The sequence below is a fragment of the Macaca thibetana genome, chromosome 15 (assembly GCF_024542745.1).
Source record: "Macaca thibetana thibetana isolate TM-01 chromosome 15, ASM2454274v1, whole genome shotgun sequence".
NCBI classification, from domain to species: domain Eukaryota; kingdom Metazoa; phylum Chordata; class Mammalia; order Primates; family Cercopithecidae; genus Macaca; species Macaca thibetana.
Window position 1 is genome coordinate 11,033,890 of NC_065592.1, and position 22,504 is coordinate 11,056,393.

The 22,504-nt window shown below is 55.1% G+C and overlaps 2 protein-coding genes across 2 annotated transcripts in view; both read left to right on the forward strand.

Annotated features, from left to right (window-relative positions):
* The window catches only part of PTRH1 (peptidyl-tRNA hydrolase 1 homolog), a 272,344-nt gene that overhangs the window by 169,982 nt on the left and 79,858 nt on the right, over positions 1–22,504 (forward strand). The gene's annotated exons all lie outside the window — the stretch shown is intronic.
* Positions 1–22,504, forward strand: part of NIBAN2 (niban apoptosis regulator 2) — a 63,763-nt gene that overhangs the window by 20,871 nt on the left and 20,388 nt on the right. Inside the window, exons 2-3 of the mRNA XM_050759892.1 lie at positions 16,190–16,320; positions 20,675–20,803. Of these exons, the coding sequence (XP_050615849.1) occupies positions 16,190–16,320; positions 20,675–20,803 (260 nt within the window). The remainder of the gene's footprint in view (positions 1–16,189; positions 16,321–20,674; positions 20,804–22,504) is intronic.

Genomic DNA, 22,504 nt, shown 5'->3' on the forward strand with positions numbered 1-22,504 from the left:
TTGGCTAATGAGATGTGTGGGGTTTGTGTATCCGAGTTTAGTCCTTTTCCACTGGGGTTGGGCCACAGTGACTCGCACTTATTAGTTCTTATTGGAACAGAAGCTGGCATTTACTGGGCTCTTCTGGGGAGTCAGGCAGGGTGACAAGTGCGTCTCACACATCTTGTTTAGTCCTCACAACAACTCTTGGAGGTGGGTGCTCTTTGACCCTCCACCCTCTGCTTGCACACCTGCAGTGATGAGGCACTCCCTACCTCCCAGGGTCCCCTCTCCTTCTGGGCATCTGAGACAGTTAAAAAGCCCTTGTTGGGATCCTGTCTGTCTTCTGTGCATGACTTGAGAATGGGCTCCCTTTGGCTAGGGCGTGGCTATGGCTGGGCTTCCCCAGCATCTGTTTTCCAGGGAATTGTCCAACTCTAAGGTTTGGGGAGAGGAACGAAGTCCTCCCTCCTTTCCCCAAGCAGCCCCTGTGTGGTGCTCAGCCCATCACAGCTTCGCTCATCACATACCAAGCAAGTCCGAAACTTAATGTTGAAACCCTAGAGGCATTTTCATTAGCATCCATGTGGATGTCTTAGTCAATACAATAAGACAAGAGAAAAAAAGGGAGGTACAAATATAAGACAGCAGGAAAGCCCTCATGTGGTTCGGGAATTGGCGACAACAAAGCACTTTTGGTCTTTGGACTTCTCCACCCCCTAAGGCTGCCTACAGGAAGCAGAGCCTTGGAGAGACCAGGAGCTTGCCCAGGGCCACACATGAGTTGGCAGCAGAGCTGGACGAGGACCCAGGGCCCTTGATTTTCCCAACCAGCATCTCTGGTGACGGATGCAGCAGCTAAGGGAGAGGCGGCAAGGCCAGAGTGTCCTCCTTGCCAGTGTCGCGGAGCAGGGGGGCCATGGTCTGCTGAGGTTCTCAGGTGTGCGGTTTCTTTGGATGTTGGCTTTCAGAAGTCTTCATTGATATTTCTCGCTCCACTTCCCCTTTCTGATGAACTAACCTGAGGGATGAGGGTCCAGAAGATTGAACCTCCAGCGTGTCATCTTCTAATCTCATGACCCGCCAGCTGAGGGACCAGGGAGCTGCTGTTCCGGTCGCCCTTTTCTGGTCCCCATTGCGTGGCGTGAAACGTGGGACAGAGAAGTACTGTAAGCACTAATGAGAGATGCCACTGGGCACCCTGACCTTTCATGGCCTGGCCACCAATGCTGGGACAGATGGAGCTCCTTCGAGAGGTTCCATCACTGCCATTGATAACACCAGCCCACATTTGCCCAGGCTCTGTGGGTTTATTCATTTCATTGAATCCTTATGACACACCGCAAGATGGGGTAAGGTTGCTGGTTTTTTTTTTTTTTTTTTTTTGAGGCGGAGTTTCGCTCTTGTTGCCCAGGCTGGAGTGCAATGGTGTGATCTCAGCTCACCGCAACCTCTGCCTCCAGGGTTCAAGCGATTCTCCCGCCTCAGCCTCCCGAGTAGCTGGGATTATAGGCATGCGCCACTGCGCCCAGCTAATTTTGCATTTTTAGTAGAGACAGGGTTTCTCCATGTTGGTCAGGCTGGTCTTGAACTCCTGACCTCAGGTGATCCGCCCACCTTGACCTCCCAAAGGGCTGGGATTACAGGCGTGAGCCACCATGCCTGGCAGGTTGCTGCTTTTTTCTGTTGTTGTATTTTTTGAGATGGAGTCTTGCTCTGTTGCCCAGGCTGGAGTGCAGTGGTATGATCTCAGCTCACTACAACCTCCGCTTCCTAGGTTCAAGCGATTCTCCTGCCTCAACCTCCTGAGTAGTTGGGATTACAGGCACGTGCCACCATGCCTAGCTAATTTTTGTATTTTTAGTAGAGACGGGGTTTCACCATGTTGGCCAGGCTGGTCTCAAACTCCTGACCTTAGGTGACCTCCCAAAATGCTGGGATTACAGGCATGAGCCACCACACCTGGCCAGGTTGCTGTTACTCCCATGTTACAGCTGAGGAAACAGAGGTTCAGAGAGAATTGAGCCACATGTTGCTCAAAGTCCTATAGCCAGCAAAGGGTGGAGTTAGGATTTGAACTGAGATCTTGTTCCAGAATTGACACTGCACTGTTGAAGGGTCATTCTTGACCTAGGACGTGCTGATAAATCTTTGTGGAATGGATTAACTCTTTCATGCATGTTGGAATCTTGGCTTTTCCCAGGTCTTCTGCTCGGCACACACTCCCTTCCCAGTGTCCTGCCTCCCCTAGCAGGGACTCTTTGTGTCTCAGCTGCTACCTCCCTCTGGGAGGCTTCCATGACCCTATAGGCTGGGTCAGTCGCCTTCCTGGGCTCCTGTGATCTCCTGTGCTTCTCCCAGCTGGGGCTCCCAGTAATTGTAGTTTTTGTTGACAATCTGCCTCCCTCATTAGGATACTCTCTCCTGAGTACCCAATGGCCAGGATTGCTGAATGAATGAATGAGGGCAACGTGAACCCTTTCGTGCCCATCGTGATGAAGCCTCAGAGCCTCGCCTGATCTTGGTGACTCGCCCGACATCTGCCATTTTGTCTTGGCCTGCCCTGGCTGATGGAAGACATGGGATCTGGGCTGGGTCCTGTCCTCAGCCCTGCCCCAGTGGTTGTGACCTGTCTGATGGGGCAGGGTTGGGTGGTGACACTGGGGACATCTTGGGGGAAAGGCTCGACCACAGGCTCTTCCTGGATATCTCAAGGTCCAACTCCAGGCTGGACACTGAGGGGAACATTGGTTGTGGGTTCTCAAACAGGCCCAGGGCAGGGATCCAGGCTCGTGGCGGGGGCACCTGCCAATGTGCACAAGCCACAGCAGAGCACCCTGGGTTCCCAGTCCAGCCTCCGCGCTGGACGTGGCTGAGAGAAGGGGTATGAGGAGCACCTGGGGACAGGCATGTGGATGCTCCTCTGGGGCCTGGGGCAATTTTGACAGGTGGCTGGCTAAGACTCAGGCTCCTGTGGGGGTGGTGAGGATGACAAGAAAGGAATGAAGGCCGGGGACATTGCGGAGAAAAAGTCAACAGCAATGGGTGACTCCGTGTGAGGGGAAAGGAGGGTTGTGTCTACCCAATTACTGTCATAGATCAGCCTCCGCCTCGGCCGGGGGGCCCTCAGGACAGCAGCCTTGGGTGCCCACCCCCCGGAGTGGGGTCCTGCTCTGGGTGGCGCTGCTGCTGGGGGCCTCGGCACCCCCCGGGCTGCCCTCCCCAGTGAGGATCTGTGTTCCCAGACGGCAGGGATGCCTCATCCTGGGCTCCCAGAACAAGCCGCCACTGTGGGCTGTGGGCTGTGGGCTGTGGGCTGGGGCCGCTGCCAGGCAGGCGGGGTCAGGGGCAGGAGGGAATGAGAGGGCTTTTGTTTCTTTCTGTTTGTGTCAAGATGGGAATCGACTTCCTCCCACCCAGGCGGCCTCGAGGTGTAAAGGAAAGGGCAGCCCCACTGGGCGGGTTTTTGGTCACCCGTTTTTTGGGGGGCATTTCTGTGGGCCTCTGCCCCAGCCCCGCCCTCTCCTCCCAGCCCTCCTGCCTCAAAGCTCACCCTTCCCCACCAGACCTGTTGTGGCCCAGCCCTGGTTAAATATTTGCCAACCGAGAAGCGTTTTCAAGGCAGCCTTGTGAAAAACCCCGGCTGAATCCTGGCTCTGTTGGGCCTGCCCTGCCTCGGTGATGAGACCCAGACGGCCTGTGCCCTCAGACTGTGTCCCAGCCCACCGTGGCCTCCCTGCTGACCTGTTTGGTGCCTGAGACTGGGTGCCCTAACACTTGTTCATCAAGCCCCACCCCGGGCCTGGCAGGAGCCGGGTGCTGGGGAGACGGCGGAGGGCATTCTCAGTCCGGGGAACATCTCAGATGAGGCATTAACTGTGGTTGAGGGGAGTGCGGGGAACAGGCCAGTGGCTTTGGGAATGGAGGCCGGGGAGGCCGGGACTTGTCTGGAGGGAGGGTTCTGAGGAGGTGGCACTTGAGCCTGGGGAGGAGAAAGAGGAGTTGGCCAGGCACAAGGAGTGGACGCTAGGAGGGCACTCTAGACATGGGACCCCAAGGCCAGAGGCCGGATGTCCTCCATTGAGGAGGAAGCTGAGGGGCTGAGGTTGCGGTTTACTTGGGTTCGCTGGGTGTGAAAGCCCCGTTCACTTGTTTCTCCCCAAGCTGGTCCAGAGGAGCTGGGACACTCACAGGGCAATGGGATCCTGGGCAGCTTTTCCCCATTTCCCCAGCCTCAGTTTCCCTATATGTCCTAAAGATAGTTTGGACTTGATCTTGGAGGTCCCTTTCCGGGTCCAGTGGCCTGTTAGGGGTGTGTGGCTGGCCCATGAATGAGGCACAGAGCTAACTGTTACATGCATTAGCTCATGTTGCAATTATGATTATAATTATATGCAAATGGGGAACTGAAGAATAGTGTGATGGAGGAGAGGATGTGTGAGCAGGGCCTTGAAAGTCTGGCTAAGATTGTGAACTGTGGAATTGAAGGGAAGGGCGTTCCAGCCAGAGGGCGTAGCATGGATGAAGATGTGGAGGTAGGAAATGCACAATGGAGGTGAGAGATGCCCAGGGTGTGGGGATGGGAAGGAGAGCAGGGCTGAAGTTACGGATCTTGGATGTGATTCTGTGTAACATGCTTGTGGGCTTCAGTGTGCCAGGCCTGTGGTGACAGATTAGTCCACAGTCCCTGGGGTCATCAGAACCCAGGGAGATCCTTTAGAAAGTGCTTCATGCAACCATCTTCCAGATCTTTCCACAGCCTGTGGAGTCTAGGTTCGGCCAGCCTGGGCTCACACCCCAGCTTGGATTTTGGCTCCCTGCTTGACAGCTGGCTGACCTGGGACAAGGCCCTGGACCTTCCAGCCTCTGTCTTGATGGCGGGTGATTCCCATACCACTTCCTGCAGCTGTTGTCTGGGTCTATGTCAAATGTCATGAGGTGTCCCCAGCCAGCGTGACACCCATTAGCTTCGGGGTAGGGGGGCTCCCTAACTGTTCTGTGCCTTTTTGTTCCTGGCGTGGTGACAGAGCCTTCCTCCCTGGGCCATTTGGAGAGTCGAGAATGATCTCACACTGGAAGACCCTAGCTGAGGGCTGGCTCATGCAGGGTCACACGGCTGTCATTGTTGGGCCTTGGCGTGCTGAGGGATGCTGTCTTTACGGGAAGAGGTTTCTCCTTGTTAATAACTGGCCTCGGGGCCAGGCACAGTAGCTCACACCTGTAACCCCAGCACTTTGGGAGGCTGAGGCGGGTGGATCACCTGAGGTCAGGAGTTCCAGGCCAGCCTGGCCAACATGGTGAAACCCCATCTCTACTAAAAATACAAAAATTAGCCGGGTGTTATGGTGGACACTTGTAATCCCAGCTACTGGGGAGGCTGAGACAGGAGAATTGCTTGAACCCGGGAGGCAGAGGTTGCAGTGAGCCAAGATCGTGCCACTGCACTCCAGCCTGGGCAACAGAGCCAGACTCCGTCTCAGAACAAAACAAAACAAAACAAAAGTGGCCTCAGGGAAGGGTGACCCAGCCAAGGGCCCCTTTAGGGCACCCGAGGCCGGCAGGGGGGGAAATGTCAGCCACCTCCCCAAGGAAGGACAGCGCAGTGTACATTTCCTCATCCCCAGGACCCAGCCAAGGGCCTGCTCGGATGTAAGCCTCTGTTTCCGTGGTGAGGAATCTCCGGGGTGTCTGGGGGCTTATTGCTTAGTGGCATGGTGGCTCTCTTTTGGGGGTGGATCTGGCCTGAGATTGTCACTTCTGGCCTGTCGCTGTGGGCTTCCCTTCCTTTTCCACTGTGTGTCAGGCCCTGCCTCAGGAGCAGGGGTGCTGCCTGTGGGAGCCACAGGAGGAACGGACCTTTACTCACCAGGAGACCAGCGGTGGGCGGTGGGAATAGGCGGAGGGCTCCCACCCAGCCTGGGGCTTTCGAGGGGGAAGACACACGGTGGCGCACTGAGGAGTGAGCTTGGCGGAAGACTGTATTCCGGACATGGGGAGCAGCCTCTGCAAGACCCTAGACGACTCGGGCCTGCGGACATGGTGAGGAGTTCAGCTCCATCCCAGCGGCAGTAGGAGCTGTACCACTGGAAGGTTTCTGAGCCAGGAAGCTTTGGGCAACTCCCCTGTGGCCCCTGTGGCCCCTGTGTGTGGGAAGGATCAGAGGCAGCCAGGATGGAGTAGGCAGGACTTTGGTGGCTGCGGCAGGCACAGGACGGGAGTGGCCTGGCTGGGGGGCAGTGACTAGAGGCACAGGCTGGGTGGCCACTTGACTGGCCCCTGGGCGCTGGGGAGCCTACCTCACCCTGTTAGGCTTATGCTAGGGGGCAGGTCATGATGGGGGAGGGAATCCCATAGGCCCTGTTTCTCTCAGGCCCAGAAGGGGGGGTCCCAGGGATCTGCTGTTGCACCCCTTCTTCCAGGGGTGGCTCATGGAGGGACCCTGAATCCATCTCTTGCCTTCTCTGGTGTGGTTCCCCTTCTGGACAGGAATTGACTGGAGCGGGGACACTCAGCTGTCCTCCCCTTCCCTGGCCTGCTGGATTCTGGCTGCTGGCTCAGGCTCTTCTCGTGGATGGGCTGCTGGTCCCCCTCCTGCTGCTTGATGGAGCCTGTCATTACCCCTCCCACCCCCTGCTTCCCACCTGATTACAGGTCCTGAGCAGGAGCCCTGTGTCTGCCCTTTCCATGGAGGCCACCCACGGGCTGGTGCTGCGTGGAGGCCAGGGTGAGATGGTTTTACCCAAACGTCGGTTCCCTGTTCTGAGTTCATGTCATTTACAAGCTGTGTGTCCCTGGAGAATTCGCTTAACCTCTCTGAGCCTCAGTGTTCTCCTCTGGGAAGTGGGGACAGTGCATGAAATAATGAGTGTGCATGTGCGGTGCTGTGCTGGGCACAGAGGTGGTGCTGACAAGTGGCTGCTGCTATTGTGTGTTGATTGTGACAGTAGATGGGGGGCGAGTAGAAAGACCCTGGGCGAGGCACTGGCCTATGCCAACCCAGCTCTGTTGGATGTGCTGTGTGGCCCTAGGAGAGTGTCACTACCTTTCTGGACCCCAGGCTCTCCCTGCTGTCCCAGGCACATGATGGAGATGGTGATGCTTTGGACAACTCTGAGACCTGGGAAAATGGAGTCCCTGCCCCATCTCTGCCTCTGCTGGTCCCTGGGCTCTGGGGTGGGTGGGGTCGGCGCCCCCCTCCTTCCCCCCCTCCCCATGCTGGACCTGCTCCCCGTGCCCTGGGAACCAGGCGGGCAAGTTTGAGCCCGCCCCACCCTACAGGGTGCTGCTACCTGCCTGGTTTCAGTCAGCAAACCTCTCAGCCCTGAAACCCTGAAACCGGGCCAGGCCTCGTGGGTGAGGTGTGTCCCTGGAGCCCACTGGAGAGACCAGATGAGCCAGGGATGGGTCTGGCATGGCGCCCTGGTTTGGGCCAAACCAGGGCCTGCGCCGGCGTGCAGCCCCCGTGGTGGACATGAGCTGGATGTGGTCACAGCTGGAGATGACCTTCTTCCTCTTGGACCCACCATCCATGTGGAACGGGGTTTCAGGCTTAGGCACCAGGTCGGGACCAAGGTGCAGATCCTACCTCTGCCTCTTCTCAGCAGCGTGATTTGGCAGAGGAACCCAGTTCTCGGTCACCTGATCTGAAATGTTCTGCCAGTACCAATACCACCTGGCCCGAGGTTGAGCTGAAGAATCGGGGGCATGGGTCCAAGTAAAATGCTTAGCACAGGTGCGGTACAGGGTGGCTTTGGGGAGCGTCATGAGAAGGCAAAGAAGGAACTCCTCAGCTTGGCATTTGAGGCCCTCCGGGATGCGCCTTTTTAGGTCGATTTTCTGAGAGCCCCTGTACTCCTTCTTCCATTCTCAGCTCCGCAAGCCCCTCTTCTGTAGCCTCAGTTCCCCCATCTGCACAGTTAGTCTGGTACCCTATCCCCCAGCTCCTCAAGCCTCCAGGCCACCCTGGGGCTTCCCCAGTTCTTGCCCAGCCTCACTATCTGCACAGGAAGTAGCGTGGTCCTTAACGTTGTCAGTTTGGAAAATCAGAGATTAATTAACGTTCTGGCTGCCTTGGCTGCTGTTGGCGCTGGTCCCGGGGTGGGCCAGGCTGCGTGCTCAGCCTGTTTCAAGGGCCTCACTGTGGGTTAGAGGAACCTTGACAAGAGGCATTTCTTAGGAGCCCCCATTGGTGACGTGCCCCCTTCTTGCCAGGGTAAAGGGCTTCACGCTCAGTAGCCTGTTTGTCCTGTCATAACCTAGATATGGCAGATACTGTTGTGCCATTTTGCAGAGGGGAAAATAAGGGCTCAGAGAGGGGAAGTGCCTTGGCCAAGGCCATACAGCTCATAGGTGGCAAAGCTGGGACTTGAACCCAGAGCCCATGTGTCCATGTCGAAATGGTGCCTTGTTTGCAGGTGGTGGGGGTGCCTAGTCCTCCCCCTAGTCCTTCTGTCTGGCCCAAGGGGGCTGTGATCAGCTGCTGGTCAGAGCTGACTCACCAGCAGCTCGAAGGAGGTGCTGAGGCCAGCATCCTGGTCAGTTCCTGGGGCCAGGGCAGCACTTGATTAGATTGTCGTTGAGATTTTTGGTCAGCTGAGCTGACAGGGACCCACCCTCCCATTTTAAAGGTAGGAAAATTAGGGCCCTATAAGGATGAAGCAGTAAGGCTCCAGTGGGTCTGGTGATTCTCCACCAGCTCCGATCCGAGGGGGGCCAGTGGAGCTGGAAACCCTAGATCTCAGTCCCAGCTCTGACACCTGCCAGCTGTGGCCTCGGGAAAGTCACTTTGCCCTCTGAGCCTCGGTTTCCTCATCTGTAAAATGAGGAGCGTAAAGCTTTGTGTTGCCTCCTTCTTGGGATCAGGCAAGAACCCAGCAAGAGAATGGAAAACCAGGGCTTTGAAAACAGCACTGTGGGTCCTCATGAGGGGGAGGAATGAGAGGCTTTGTGGGGTGGGGATCTGTGCAGGCTTTGGTGGGAGACAAGGTCCAAAACCCACCTCTTTCCTTTCCAGGCTGTGTGTCTCTCTGAGCCTCACTTTCTTTCTTCCTTTCTTTTTTCTTTTTTTTGACTGACCCAAATTAGATCTTTATTGTCTTTTCCCACATATCTATCATTCCCAAAAGATCAGTCAGCTCGATCCTTAATTTTTCTTACTATGAAATATCTAATACACAGTTTTTGTATAAATTAGCCATTTTAAGTATATAGTGAATTCCAGATGTGATGACAACTCACAATTGCATTTCTTTCTTTCTTTTTTTTTTGAGATGGAGTCTCACTGTGTCTCCCAGGTTAGAGTACAATGGTGCAATCTCAGCTCACTGCAGCCCCTGCCTCCCGGGTTCAAGCAATTATCCTGCCTCAGTCTGCTGAGTAGCTTGGATTACAGGTATCCGCCACCACGCCTGGCTAATTTTTGTATTTTTAGTAGAGGTGCGGTTTCACCATGTTGGCCAGGCTGGTCTCGAACTCCTGACCTCAAGTGATCCACCTGCCTCGGCCTCCCAAAGTGCTGGGATTATAGGCGTGAGCCACCACGCCCAGCCACACAACTGCATTTCTTTTTTTTTTTTTCCTTTGAGACGGAGTCTCGTTCTGTCACCCAGGCTGGAGTACAGTGGCGCGATCTCAGCTCACTGCAACCTCTGCCTCTCAGATTCAAGTGATTCTCCTGCCTCAGCCTCCTGAGTAGCTGGGATTACAGGCGCGCATCACCACGCCCGGCTGCACGACTGTGTTTCTAAATAGCCATATGACACTAAGTGCTTCCCGGGTGACAGCCGCTGTGTTTAGCCCGAGTCTCACTTTTCTTCTCTGTCATATGGGATGCTAATACCTGTTGGGATTAAACAGGCTGTGGGCCATGCAGTAAGTTGTCGGTGGCTAGGCACCTATCCCTGGCAAACTCTGGGGATCCAGGGGCAGAGTTAGGAGGACTGGCTTGTGAGGGGGTCCTTCTCAGTCACCCTCAATAGCCCGATAGCGTGCAGCCCTGGGAGACAGGGTTCCAGTCATATAGGGAGCAGAGCCCCTCTAAGATCCAGAGCACCCCCTTATTCAACCAACTTGCTGAAAGGCTTGACTCTCAGCTCCACAACAAACCCACAAGTGGGTGTTGTGAGTTTTGCCCTAGACCTGTATCCCTAAAAGTGGCCTCTTCAGAGGTAGATGCAGCCCAGTACCCATGGAGACCCCACGTGGAGACAGAGGCCTGGGATGGGAGTGGCTCCCTGAGGTCCCTGGGCACAGACCAGGACTCAATTCCACTCCCAGAATTCACACGCTGGCCTCTTGGGCTAAGAAGGGAACCAGGACCTCTACAGGCAGGCGCCTTTTGTGACAGCCTCTGCGAGGGGCCTCAACAGGTTTTGTGGACTGACAAGGTGGCCTTTCCTGAGCCGTTTAATTGTTCCGAGCCTCGGTTCATATAGCTTGTAAAGTGGGGGTTGTAGTTCCCTGTAGTTCATACAGCTGTAAAGTGTTCCCTCGGTTCATACAGCTGTAAAGTGGGGGTGTAGTTCCCTGTACTCACCTCTGGGCCATTTGAAGAATGGTGTGTGTTGGGGCAAAGAACAGGTGGGCGCTGTGTCTGATGGGCGTGGGCTTACCTCCTGCTGGCAGAAGGCGAAAAGGGGGCAACCAATGGCTCCAGGCGCCAGCAGAGGCTGAGGGTTATGCCAGGGGATCCCAGCCACAGCCAGGCGGGACCCCCCATCACACAGGGCCCTGCTGTCCCCCTCAGCTCCCCCGTGTCTGTGATCTTTGTTTGTGGAAGCCCTCCCATCATCATCATCATTATTTTGTGATTCTTGTCTTGGTTCTTCAGAAAACAAATCTCTACTGGATTATTTCAAACTATAAACGTTATACTGCTAATAAACATTTCAATCAGTCTCTTATGACTGCTGTTCTCAGCTGAGCACTGTGGTGATTAGCAGTGACGTTTATGGAGGCCTGGAGCTGAGCACCTCAACGCTATCCGGTCCTGCAGACCTCAGAGCTCGGGAACGGCTTTGGAGAGGCCCATTTACAAATGAAGAATGTGAGGCTCTGAGATCTGGGCACTTGCAGGGCTGGCATATGGCAGGGCGGGGACTCTGGCCCTGACTTCAAGCTCCTCACCAGGAGGCCGGGCACCTGGGGCCGCAGGGCAGGCTCCGTGAGTCCTGGCCCACTCCATCCTCTGCCTTCTCACCCAGCAGCACCTGGGGCTGAGTCAGTGCAGGGAGGCAGAATGGATGAGAAAACGTGGAAGGTGACGAAGCTGGCACACACCTTCAGACCGCCCCACCCCAGCCTCTCTGTAGCTCACAGAAGCGAGTGATCCTACCACCAGCTGGAGCCTAACAGTTCCTGGACCCAGGACCTGCGGGCCAGCCCTGCCTCTGCAGATGGGGGCACAGCCTGTTTCTTCTGTGCCCTCTAAGGGGAGGTAGGGGGCCCGTGGGGCCTTGTAGACAGTGGCCAGAGCCAGGACCAGGAGGGTGGCATGCAGCTGGCTATGGCTCGAACCTGATTGCCTCCATCTGGCTGTGTGACCTCAGCTGAGCTGCTCACCCTCTCTGGCTCACATTCCCGTAACAGGGTGGTAAGTCTGAGTGTTGGAGACCCTGTCTAACATCTGCCCCAAATCCGTAGCGTGTGGTATTTCCAGAGGCTGTGGCAGGAAATGGGGAGTGCTGCTGTGGGCAAGTATGGAGAAAAGAGGGGTACCCGGGCTCAGGACCCTCACAGACACCCAGGCCGGTATGTGGCATGGGAATTTGGGTTGTAAAATCCTGAAGTGACAATGCCGGGGGAGAGCCACTGCAGGGAGCAAGAAGGAAAAGTGGGGTACTGGGTGGGGCCTGCCTGAGCTGCAGTCCCAGAGCTCAGCAGGTGAGGCCGTGGCCAGGCTGGGTCCTCTGGTTGAGCCCCCGCCAGGGCTGTGGTGCCCGCCTGGGTCCTCTTCCAGCAGGGTCCAGCCAGGAAGGCCCCTGCAAGCCTTTTGTCCAGGCTGGTCCCCTCCGAGTGCTGCTGGCCTTTTGGGTCCCTCTGGCCTCCACACCTGGAGCCCCTGGCACCCGAGTCCTCATCTTCTACGTCTCTGGGTTACTTCCTCTGTACAAAGCACGTGGCGGTTCCTTCCATGCTGGCTGAGGACATCTCTCAAGAATGTGCTTGGGGCTACTCCTGCCAAGAAGCTATCCGTGGCCCTGTTTCCCATGGTCCTCCCTTTCCAGCTCTCCCTTGGTTGCCACCCTTCTTCTGAGCGGGGCCGGCTTCCCGGTGCTGCCTGGGCGCCATCCTTAAGGTCCATAACCCCTTGCTAATGCCGTCCCCCTACCTCCAGCGTGGTGCTCCCTCAGTATCCCTCCGATGACTGCCCCACGGCCTTCCCTTGTTTGGACTTAGTAACTATTTGGCTGCTGGACCAACCCCCCCACTCTTCTTACCCTCGACGACATCTGCTTGTGCCAGGCCCGGTGCCCAGGATCCAGTGGTGAGCAAAAGGAGACCAGACCCCCCCAGCAGAGTTCCCGGCCTCCCTACCTGACCTGTTTGGCGCCTGAGTTCTGAGAGCAAGCCTGGGTGGTGAGCGATTCTGGCTCCACCTGGGGCCAACGTGGCAAACCTAGAGGGAACTGCATCCTGGATCCCTGACCCTTGCCTGGGTCCCCTCAGCCCGAGGCCTGGGCCTGTGGGCAGCACTGCACTGGCCCAGAGACCTGACCTTCAGCCTTGACCTTCAGCTCCCAGCCTGACAGGCAGCGGGTCCCCACACTCCCATGTCTCCCTTCCTCAGAGCTTCCTGCAGCTTCCTCTCCGGTCCATAGCCCTGCCCAACTTGGGCCTCAATTGTCCCTCGATGGGACATGCTGGGCCTTCTCTTGGCTCAGTCTTGCCCTCTTTTGTCCTCCCCAGCCCAGCCCAGGGGCCTTTCTGAACCCAGCTCCTCCTTGCCTGGACTCCATATCTGGACTGTGCTGTCCGGGCAGCTGAGCATAGGCTGCGGTCCGGCAGACCTGGGTTCGAGTCCTCACAGCAATGGCAGCTCCCTCCAGGGCCTGGCTCCCTGAGGGCCACGGTGGCAGACTCCAGCCCTTTGGGATCTGTCTGCAGGCTGGGTGCACTGGGGCTGGCTGGGGGCCCTGGAGCCATGGCCAAAGGACGACCCCTGAGACCTGCAGGCCCAAGCCTGCCCATCCTGCCGGCCACATTGATAGAATGCCCATGGGGTGTGTGGCTTAACTCTTCATCCCTGAAATAGGAAAACAACAGCAGTGGCTCCCTGGGGTTCTCACGGAGGTTCTCTGGGTTCACAAATGTAAAACCTGCCGTAGCACGGTGGCCGTGCCGATGACAACCATGGCACCGATGTTATTGTCAGCTTCCATCCTGTTTTCCTGTTAACCCCAATGTGTGACTCTCTTCCACCGGCCCCCTCTCTGCCTCATCGTTTTTCAAAACGATTCCCATGGTCTCCAAGAGAGTTCTGGTTGTTTATGGTTTTTAAAAAATAGGCATTCAAAGCAAATTCCTCATTCGTTCTCCCCTTCCTACCCCCAAACTGGAATCTGGACGGACATGACCTCATTCCAGGAAACGGGAGCACAGGGAGGGACAGGGTCTGTGGAGAGGGGGTGGGGGCTGTCTCCCCACCCCCATCACCGAGGCAGGGCCCAGGATGTGGGCAGACACGCAGGAAGGTCACGTGCCTGGGACCCTGGGTATGAGCTGTGAGGCACGGCGTGTGGCATGCCCTCTCAGCCCTCCTCCCAGGCCACCACCTCCTGGCGGGGACCCAGGACTGCATCCCAGCTCCACCACCCACTGGCTGTGTGACCTTATGCCAGTGACTTAACCTCCCAGGGCCTCAGTTACCTCCTCTGTAAAGTGGGGATAACAGTTTCTCCCTCACAGAGCTACAGAGAGGATGGAATGAAATGTTATCCTAACCAGGTGCCCTCGGTACCTGGAGACTGGCCACGGAAGGGGCAGGGTCCTGCCAGCTCCTCTTTTGAGAAAGGACCAGGGCTTTAAAACCTGGAATCCAAGACTGTCAGAGATGGCAGGGCTTGTCCATCATTAAATCCAGCCTCTCAGTGCATGGGGGGAAGCCGAGGCCCAGAGAGGGGAGCCACACAGCGGGCCAGCACAAATCCCAGTCGGGGCGCGAGCTGCAGCTTCTTAGGACAAGGGAGCCTCTCCCCTCATGGGTCTGAGACGCTCTCTGGGCCTCCTCCTTCATCTGAACATGGGGACGCCCAGGAGCACAGGTGCTGAGCCTGATGTGGCCTGGGCCTGCCCTCAAGGCCATAGCACTCACCTGTATTCAGAAACCACGCAGAAGACGGGCGCAAATGGCCAGTGAAAGCAGAAAGGTTGTTCACTTGGTAGAGGCGTTAATTTTAGACTGTTTATTTTTTTATTATGAAAGGAATCATGATTGTAAAATAATTCGAATGCTATAAAAGGGAATAAACAGAAAATGACGTTCACTCTGCACTCCCCACTCCCACACCAGAGGTCCTGCCTTCCCAGCCTGGCATGCTGCCTTCCAGACCTCCTCCACGCACCCAAGCCTAAGTAATCTATATGCACGAATAGGAGGCGTTTTGGTTTTGTTATGTGTGTGTTGAGACAGGGTCTTGCTCTGTCGTCCAGGCTGGAGTGCAGTGGCGTGATCATAGCTCACTCAGCCTCGACCTCCCTGGGCTTAAGTGACCTTCCCACCTCAGCCTCCTGAATAGCTGGGACTACAGGCACACGCCACCACACCTGACTAATTTTTTTTTTTTTTTTTTTTAAGATAGAGTCTTTCACTGTCGCCCAGGATGGGGTGCAGTGGTACGGTCTTGATTCACTGCAACCTCTGCCTCCCAGGTTCAAGTGATTCTCCTGCCTCAGCCTCCTGAGTAGCTGGGATTACAGGCGCCCGCCACCATGCCTGGCTAATTTTTCTGTTTTTAGTAGAGACGGGGTTTTGCCATGTTGGCCAGGCTGGTCTCGAACTCCTGACCTCAGGTGATCTGTCCACCTTGTCCTCCCAAAGTGCTGGGATCACAGGTGTGAACCACCGCGCCTGACCAAACTTTTGTATTTTTTGTAGAGATGGGGTCTTGCTGTTGCTCAGGCTGGTCTCAAACTCCTGGGTTCAAGCGAGCCACCTGCCTTAGTTTCCCAAAGTGCTGGGATTATAGGTATGAGCCACTGCACCTGGCCAGAAAGAGTTTTTTTTTTTAATGAGATGATAGTCAACAGGTGACTCTGTCACTTGCTTTCTTTCCTTAATGGAGTATGAGCCCTTTCCTTTTGTTGGCACCTATCCAGATAGGTCCCTCCATCTTTTTTAAAAAAAATTAATTTCATTTAATTTAATTTTGTTTTATTTTTATTTATTTATTTATTTTTTATGGAGTCTCGCTCTGTCGCCTAGGCTGGAGTGCAATGGCGCAATCTCGACTCACTGAAACCTCCACCTTCCACCCAACTTCCAGGTTCAAGCGATTCTCCTGCCTCAGCCTCCTGAGTAGCTGGGCTTATAGGTGCCTGCCACCATGGCCGGCTGATTTTTGTATTTTTAGTAGAGACCAGGTTTCGCCATGTTGGCCAGGCTGGTCTTCAACTCCTGACCTCCGGTGATCCACCCGCTTTGGCCTTGAAAAGTGCTGGGAGCCACCATGCCTGCCCCCCTCCATCTTTTTACTTTTTACTGTCCTGGGTGAACCCACGTATCCCTAGAGATTACATTCAGCTGCTCCCGCTATGGCCTCAGTGCATATTCGCTTTTGTGTCCTCCTGCGCATTGTTCTATGGGGTAGATTCTTAGAGGTGGGAGCATCCAAGAACAGGACACCCACCCTCTGAAATGGCTGTCCCCATTCCCAGCACCCCCAGCTCTGAGTGACACGGCCTGTTTGTGCATGTCCCCACCAGCGGGGACTAGAGGAAATGGAGTCTTGGTTCTATTTGCATTTGTTTGATTCTCTGTCTGTGGCCATTGCCCGCTTTTCCATCTGGAGGTTTACCCTTTCCAAGGCAGTTGGTTTTCACAGGAAACACGGGGCTCTGGCCAGAAATGCAGCACAGATGAGCGCGAGGAGCCTGTGCAAACAATTCCACGTGCGGGAACTTGGGGCTTTGCAGCCACTCCTGCCTAGGGGAAGGATCGCGATGCCTCAGCATCGCTGAGGACCTCACGCTCCTGTTTGTCCTTCTCTTCCAGAAAAAACCGGGAAGATCCTGACGGAGTTCCTCCAGTTCTATGAAGACCAGTATGGCGTGGCTCTCTTCAACAGCATGCGCCATGAGATCGAGGGCACGGGGCTGCCGCAGGCCCAGCTGCTCTGGCGCAAGGTGAGATGTGCTGGGAGGACTTGGGTGGGTTCTGCTCCTTCTTGCCATGTGGCTTCAAGGGAGTGACTTTACTTTTCTGGGCCTCAGTTTCCCATTGTTACTCTGATGGCCTCTAAGAGTCCCCCCAGCTTCTTTTTTTTAAAATTAATTATTATTTTTTCTTTTTTGAGACAGTCTCGCTTTGTCACTCAGGCTGGAGTGCCGTGGCGCGATCTCAGTTCACTGCAACCTCCGCCTCTCAGGTTCAAGGCATTCTGCTGCCTCAGCCTCCCGAGTAGCTGGGACTACAGGCGTGCACCACCACACCCGGCTAAATTTTTGTATTTTTAGCAGAGACGAGGTTTCACCATGTTGGCCAGGCTGGTCTCAAACTCCTGACCTCAAGTCATCTGACCGCCTCAGCCTCCCAAAATGCTGGGATTACAGGCAGGTGTGAGCCACCATGTCCAGCTTATTAATTTTTTTTTTTTTTTTTGAGATTGGGTCTTGCTGTTGCCCAGGCTGGAGTGCAGTGGCTCAGTCATGGCTCACTGCAGCCTCAACCTTCCTGGCTCAAGTGATCCTTCCACCTCATTCTCTCCAGTTCCTGGGACTATAGGTGCACACCATCACTCTAGGCTAATTTTTGCATTTTTTGTAGAGATGGGGTTTTGCTGTGTTGCCCAGGCAGGTCTCAAACTCCTGGGCTCGAGTGATCCTCCAGCCTCAGCTCCCCAATAAGTGCTGGGATTACAGGCGTGAGCCACCATGCCTAGCCTCCTTCCCACTTCTCAATAGGTAGGTAACCCAGGTCGTGTTGTTGAGACCCCTTCAGTCACCGTGGGTGACTCCTCCCAGCTCACCTCCTCCACCATCAGAGCTGGGGCTCTAGAGTCTTGATAGTCTCCAATTCAAGGCAAGCTGTTCCACTAAGAGCCTCAGTGTACTCATCTGTCAAATGGGATGAGAACGTCTCCTTCACAGGGTGGTTGTGCCTGAAGCAGGGAAGGCGCTGTCACTGGCCTCATCATGATCTGCTATGATAGAGATAGTAGGATGCTGTTTGCTAAGGAAATATTTGTTGAGTGAGGGATTAGAAGCTTCCTGGCTCCAGCCTGAGGGTCAGTATGGGCCAGAGGATGCTGGCAAAGCCTTCTGGGAAGAGGAACCTGTGATTGACTCGGACATGGGGCTGGGGGCGGGACTCAAGAGATCCTCCCACCTTGGCCTCCCAAAGTGCTGGGATTACAGGCCTGAGCTGCCGCACCTGGCCAAGGCTGAGCCTTTAAGTGGCTCATTCAGGATGGCAGAGGCAGGGCCAGCCCAGGGCCCTTTCTGCTGTGACTGCAGCCCACCCGGTGGAGGGAGGTCAGGACCATGTGTCGGAGCTGCTCAGAGCATCACCTTTGCTTTTGGACCCAGAAAAGGTTGCCTCTTCCCCGGTGTCTTGGTAACCTCTTGACCCTGTGGCAGCAGAGCGGCAGAGGGGCCCGGCTGTGGCCTGGCCGGGGTGTCTGGCAGGTGCGTATCTGTGTGGTAGGTAAAGGAAAGAAAAGGAGGCCTTGGACGCAGCCCAGGTGAGTGGGGCCAGAATGGCTCCCCTGTCTGGAAAGAAATGTCATGGGCAGCCCAAGTCCCTGTAATCCAAGACAAGTGGGCTCTGGCTGAGGGCGTGAAGCATTTCCTCTGCGTGAGGCCTCATTTAAGTCTGGGGAGGCAGGAGTGCACATTTATTGTAGAAAAATAGCAACATGTGAGCAAGGAGAGTGAAATGAAACCACTCACCCACAATCCCTGAAAAGCAGTATTTTTGGTCTCATTTTGCCACTCAGGAAACCGATCATCACAATGCAGAGTTACGATAACATCATAATACTAGAAATAATAATATTAATCACCAGTGGTGATCAAAACAACAGTGGTTTTTATTAGAAACAATAATAGAATACAAATAAAATAAAGTGATAATAATGATAAAATAATAATACAATAGAAATAAGAATAATAAAACAGAGTTGTCTTTTTGTTTTTTACTTTTTTGAGATGGAGTCTCACTCTGGTGCCTGGGCTGGAGTACAGTAGCACAATCTTGGCTCACTTCAACCTCCACCTCCCGGGTTCAAGCGATTCTCATACCTCAGCCTCCCCACTAGCTGGGATTACAGGCATCCACCACCACACCCGGCTAATTTTTTATATTTTTAGTAGAGACAGGGTTTCACCAAGTTGGCCAGGCTGGTCTGGAACTCCTGACCTTAGGTGATCCACCTGCCTCGGCCTCCCAGAGTGGTAGGATTACAGGCGTGTGAGCCACAGTGCCTGGCTAAAACAGCAGTTGTCTGGTGCCTGTACTGTTTGCTCAGTCTGCTGGCCCCACTCTGAGGGAGGGGCTATGATGATGCCCGCATCACAGATGTGGACATTGAGGCTCAGAGATGCGAAGCTGCTTGTCCAGGCTCTGGCAGTGGGTGGTGCCGAGACAGGAGTCCTGGTTGTCTGACCTTGGGGCCTGTGCTCTCTCTGACCGAGGCACTGGAGAGCTTTGCAGAGTCTAGAATATTTTGCCTGGGCTGTCGAGTTCTCTTTCGCTTCCTGCAGGCCTTCCCATCGAACACGACTCTGCCATTTGAAAGTCTTAAAAATAAAACGCAAACCCACAGCCAGCCACCCATTGCGAGCTCCCCAGGATCTGGGGGTGGACTGGGTGGTGGGGGTTGTTGAGCCTGCCTGGGCCATAAGCCTGCTTCTGCACAGCCTCCTGCTGGGACTGGCCCTGTCCCTGAGTGCCCGTCCCTGTGTCCTGGGGCTCCTGCCCTAAGCAGGGGTGAGACGAAAACCAGAGACCTTTTGCTAGGGTGTTATGAGAGCTCTGTCTGCTCTTTCTAGAAAAGACAGGGATTTGAGCTTGGTGTGGGCGGTTTATATATAGACCACTGGATATAGACCGCTGAGGGCAGCTCTGCGACTTGGGCAAAGCCCACTTTGTGTGGGGGTGGAGGGAGTGGTAGGGGAACCATTTTCTTTTCCTGTAAATATTTTTATCCCCGGTAGGAAGAAGCCTGCAGGTCCTATTGTGTGAGCACAATGGGCTCTCCTTTTCCACGAGCGTTTTGTGTTTCCCCTTGAAGAGTGGCAGGGAGGGAGCTGCAGACAGGGGGACATGGTGAAGGGGGCAGAGGGTCAAGAGGAGACCGGACTGCAGGGATGTGCCAGGGCAGAGCCAGGAAGTCAGGAAGGTGCAGGCACGATGGCAATCACCCTTTCCCCAGAACTGCATCTGAGAAATGTTTCTTTTTGCAAAATGCACCTTATTTATTGTAGAACAAATAGAATTTGCAGAGGAACACTGTACTCCCCCGGGTTCCCTCCCATCCAAGATGAACCCTCTCCCATTGTGGCCTATCTCCTTCCAGAAGCTTCCTGGAGCTTGTCTGCTCAGGACACCTTGCACCTGGCCATAGCTTCCGCTTGGGCCCCCAACCCTGGTTTAAAGATCTCCCTTCTTCCCCATCCCCAGATAAGTCAGTCCCTGAGGATGGGAGGCCGTCAGAGACGCTGAGTCCTACCAGTAGTGGTCATGGTGGTCCTGTGTATTATGCACCTGCCTGTCAGGTGCCAACTCTTACTGTTCCCATTTTACAGATGAGGAAACCGATGCTCAAACTGACGAGACACGCTGTGAGTCAGCCAGAGCTAGGGCTTTGTAGGAAAGTCTGGGCGTTTCTGTAGCCCACGTAGGTCACCAACCTGCCAGGACGTAGGTCAGACATCAAACACCCCCAGACAGAGGCCTCCTCCATCCCCACCCAGATTTAGGGAGGCGTCTCATCAGCCATCAGAGCTGAGAGGCTCTCTGGAGCCACCTTGTTCAAGTTGTCATTGCCCTGAGGGGAAACAGAAGCCTAGAACCAGGGAGAGACTTGCCTAGGTACTGGGGCCCTCGCAGTCCTGGCCTGTAGGTGTGTCCCCTGTCCCTGGAGTGACCGTGGGGCGCCAGTGCCGCAGCTGTAGGTGGGTGGAGAGCAGCCATCTCCCCAGACCCTTCCAAGGTAGCTGTGACTGCCCAAGGCTGGGATGGAGAGGGAGGGCCTGGCTGTGACCGGGCCCTGCATCAGTGCCTGTCCTGGGTTCAAGTCCTGGCATCATCACCCTGCCTGGACCCTGGGTGAGCCCCTCCATGGCTCTGAGCCTCCTCATCTGCAGAATGGAAGAGATGCAGCCCGGCCTCAGAGGCCTTGGGAGGACTCGGGGAGATCCAAAATGGAGGATGTGCTAGGCAGGGGGTGCGCACACAGGCTCTGCTGGGCGGTCAGCTTCATGGGGAGCACCACCTCCCTGGACCTGGGCCTCACTCCCCGCCCCCTCCTGCCCACAGGTGCCATTGGACGAGCGCATCATCTTCTCGGGGAACCTCTTCCAGTACCAGGAGGACAGCAAGAAGTGGAGGAATCGCTTCAGCCTCGTGCCCCACAATTATGGGCTGGTGCTCTACGACAACAAAGTGGTGAGGCCTGGCCCGGGCGCCGCACTGAGCTCCACGCTTTCGCCGTGTGTGCCCCTCCCCCACTCGGAAACTTAGGCCCCAGATGCCACCGGCACAGCCTGCACGCAGTCACCAGGGCCAGAGCACAACCTCGGCCCCTCCCCTCCCCCAAACCGTGGGCTGCCCTGGGTGCCCTCTCCAGATGGCAGCTCATTCTTCATCTCGGGAATATCGCTGACTCCTTCTGTCCCTTATAACCAACTGTCACTCACTCCTCCCCATCCCTCCTAATCTCTCTACAGTCCCTCTGGCTCCAGGGCGTTCCTCCTGCCACCTCCTTCCTCACTGGGCTTCCTGCCTCTCCTCCGACCCCTCCCATCCTCATAGGCACAGTGAGCTGTTAGAGGCACAATCTGGCCATTCCTTGCCCCGGCTTGCCCCTGCCCTATGGTGGGTAGGTGTCCGAGAAGGACATCCTATGGGAGCATTGTGCCTTATCTTTTCCCCGAGCCCTTGGGGAAGCCCTACCTGGTTGAGCCACAGACCTGATTTCTTCAATTGTTCATTTCTCCAGAGCAGCCAGAAGGACAGGCCTGTGCCCTGTATTTCAGGGAAGATCAATGTGACAGCAACATAAAGTCAAGAACAACCTCGTGCCCCAGAGTAGTAGTTCTCAACTGGTAGCACGTCCGAATCACCTGAAGGGCTTGCTGAAAGATGCATTGCTGGGCTTTCCTCCAGAGTTTGGATCAGGTCTGGGGTGGAGCTAAGATTTGCATTTCTTTTTTTTTTTTTTTTTTTTTGAGATGAAGTCTAGCTCTGCCACCAGGCTGGAGCGCAGTGGCGTCATCTTGGCTCCCTGCAACCTCCACCTCCCTGGTTCAAGTGATTCTCCTGCCTCAGCCTCCCGAGTAGCTGGGACTACAGGCGTGCACCACCATGCGCAGCTAATTTTTGTATTTTTAGTAGAGACTGGGTTTTACCATGTTGGCCAGGATGGTCTTGATCTCCTGACCTCATGATCTGCCCTCCTCAGCCTCCCAAAGTGCTGGGATTACAGGCGTGAGCCACCGTGCCCGGCCTGTAAAGATTTGCATTTCTAATAAATTCTAGGGTGGTGTTGAATATCAGAGACCATGTTTTGCAAATCAGCACCCTACAGTTTCTGAGCTACTTTCAGAAACTGTGTTGTATAGTGACACCTAGTGGCAGGGAGTAGCATGGTAGCCCTGCTGTATGAGCTATTCCATCAGAACTGCTTTCCCCACTGCTACTGGTATAAGTTTCTAGACCTAATTCTCCTCTAGAGGACACTTGTGTGGTGCTCAGAACCTAGGAAGTTGGTGGGGGTAGTTCAGGGTAATGGTCAAATACCCCAGGCTCCGGAGACAGATAGCCCTAGTTCATGTCCTAGGTCTGCTACTTCCCAGCTGTATGAAGTTGTGTTGTGGGTGATCCACCTTTTGGATTGGGAAAATTCTGTGAAGTGAAGCATGCAATACCCTTAGCACTGGGCCTGATATGTAAGAAATGCTCAACTAGTGGAGCTGCTGGGAACAGAGGTAATAGCAGCAGTAGCAACAGTAAGAACCACCACCTCGACCAAGCTTGCTGAGTCCTTGTGGTGTACCAGGCACTGCAGATTATCTCACTCAATCCTCACATGGCTCTGTGAGGCAGGAATGGTTATTACCCTGGTTTTGTTTTTATTTTAAAATGTTT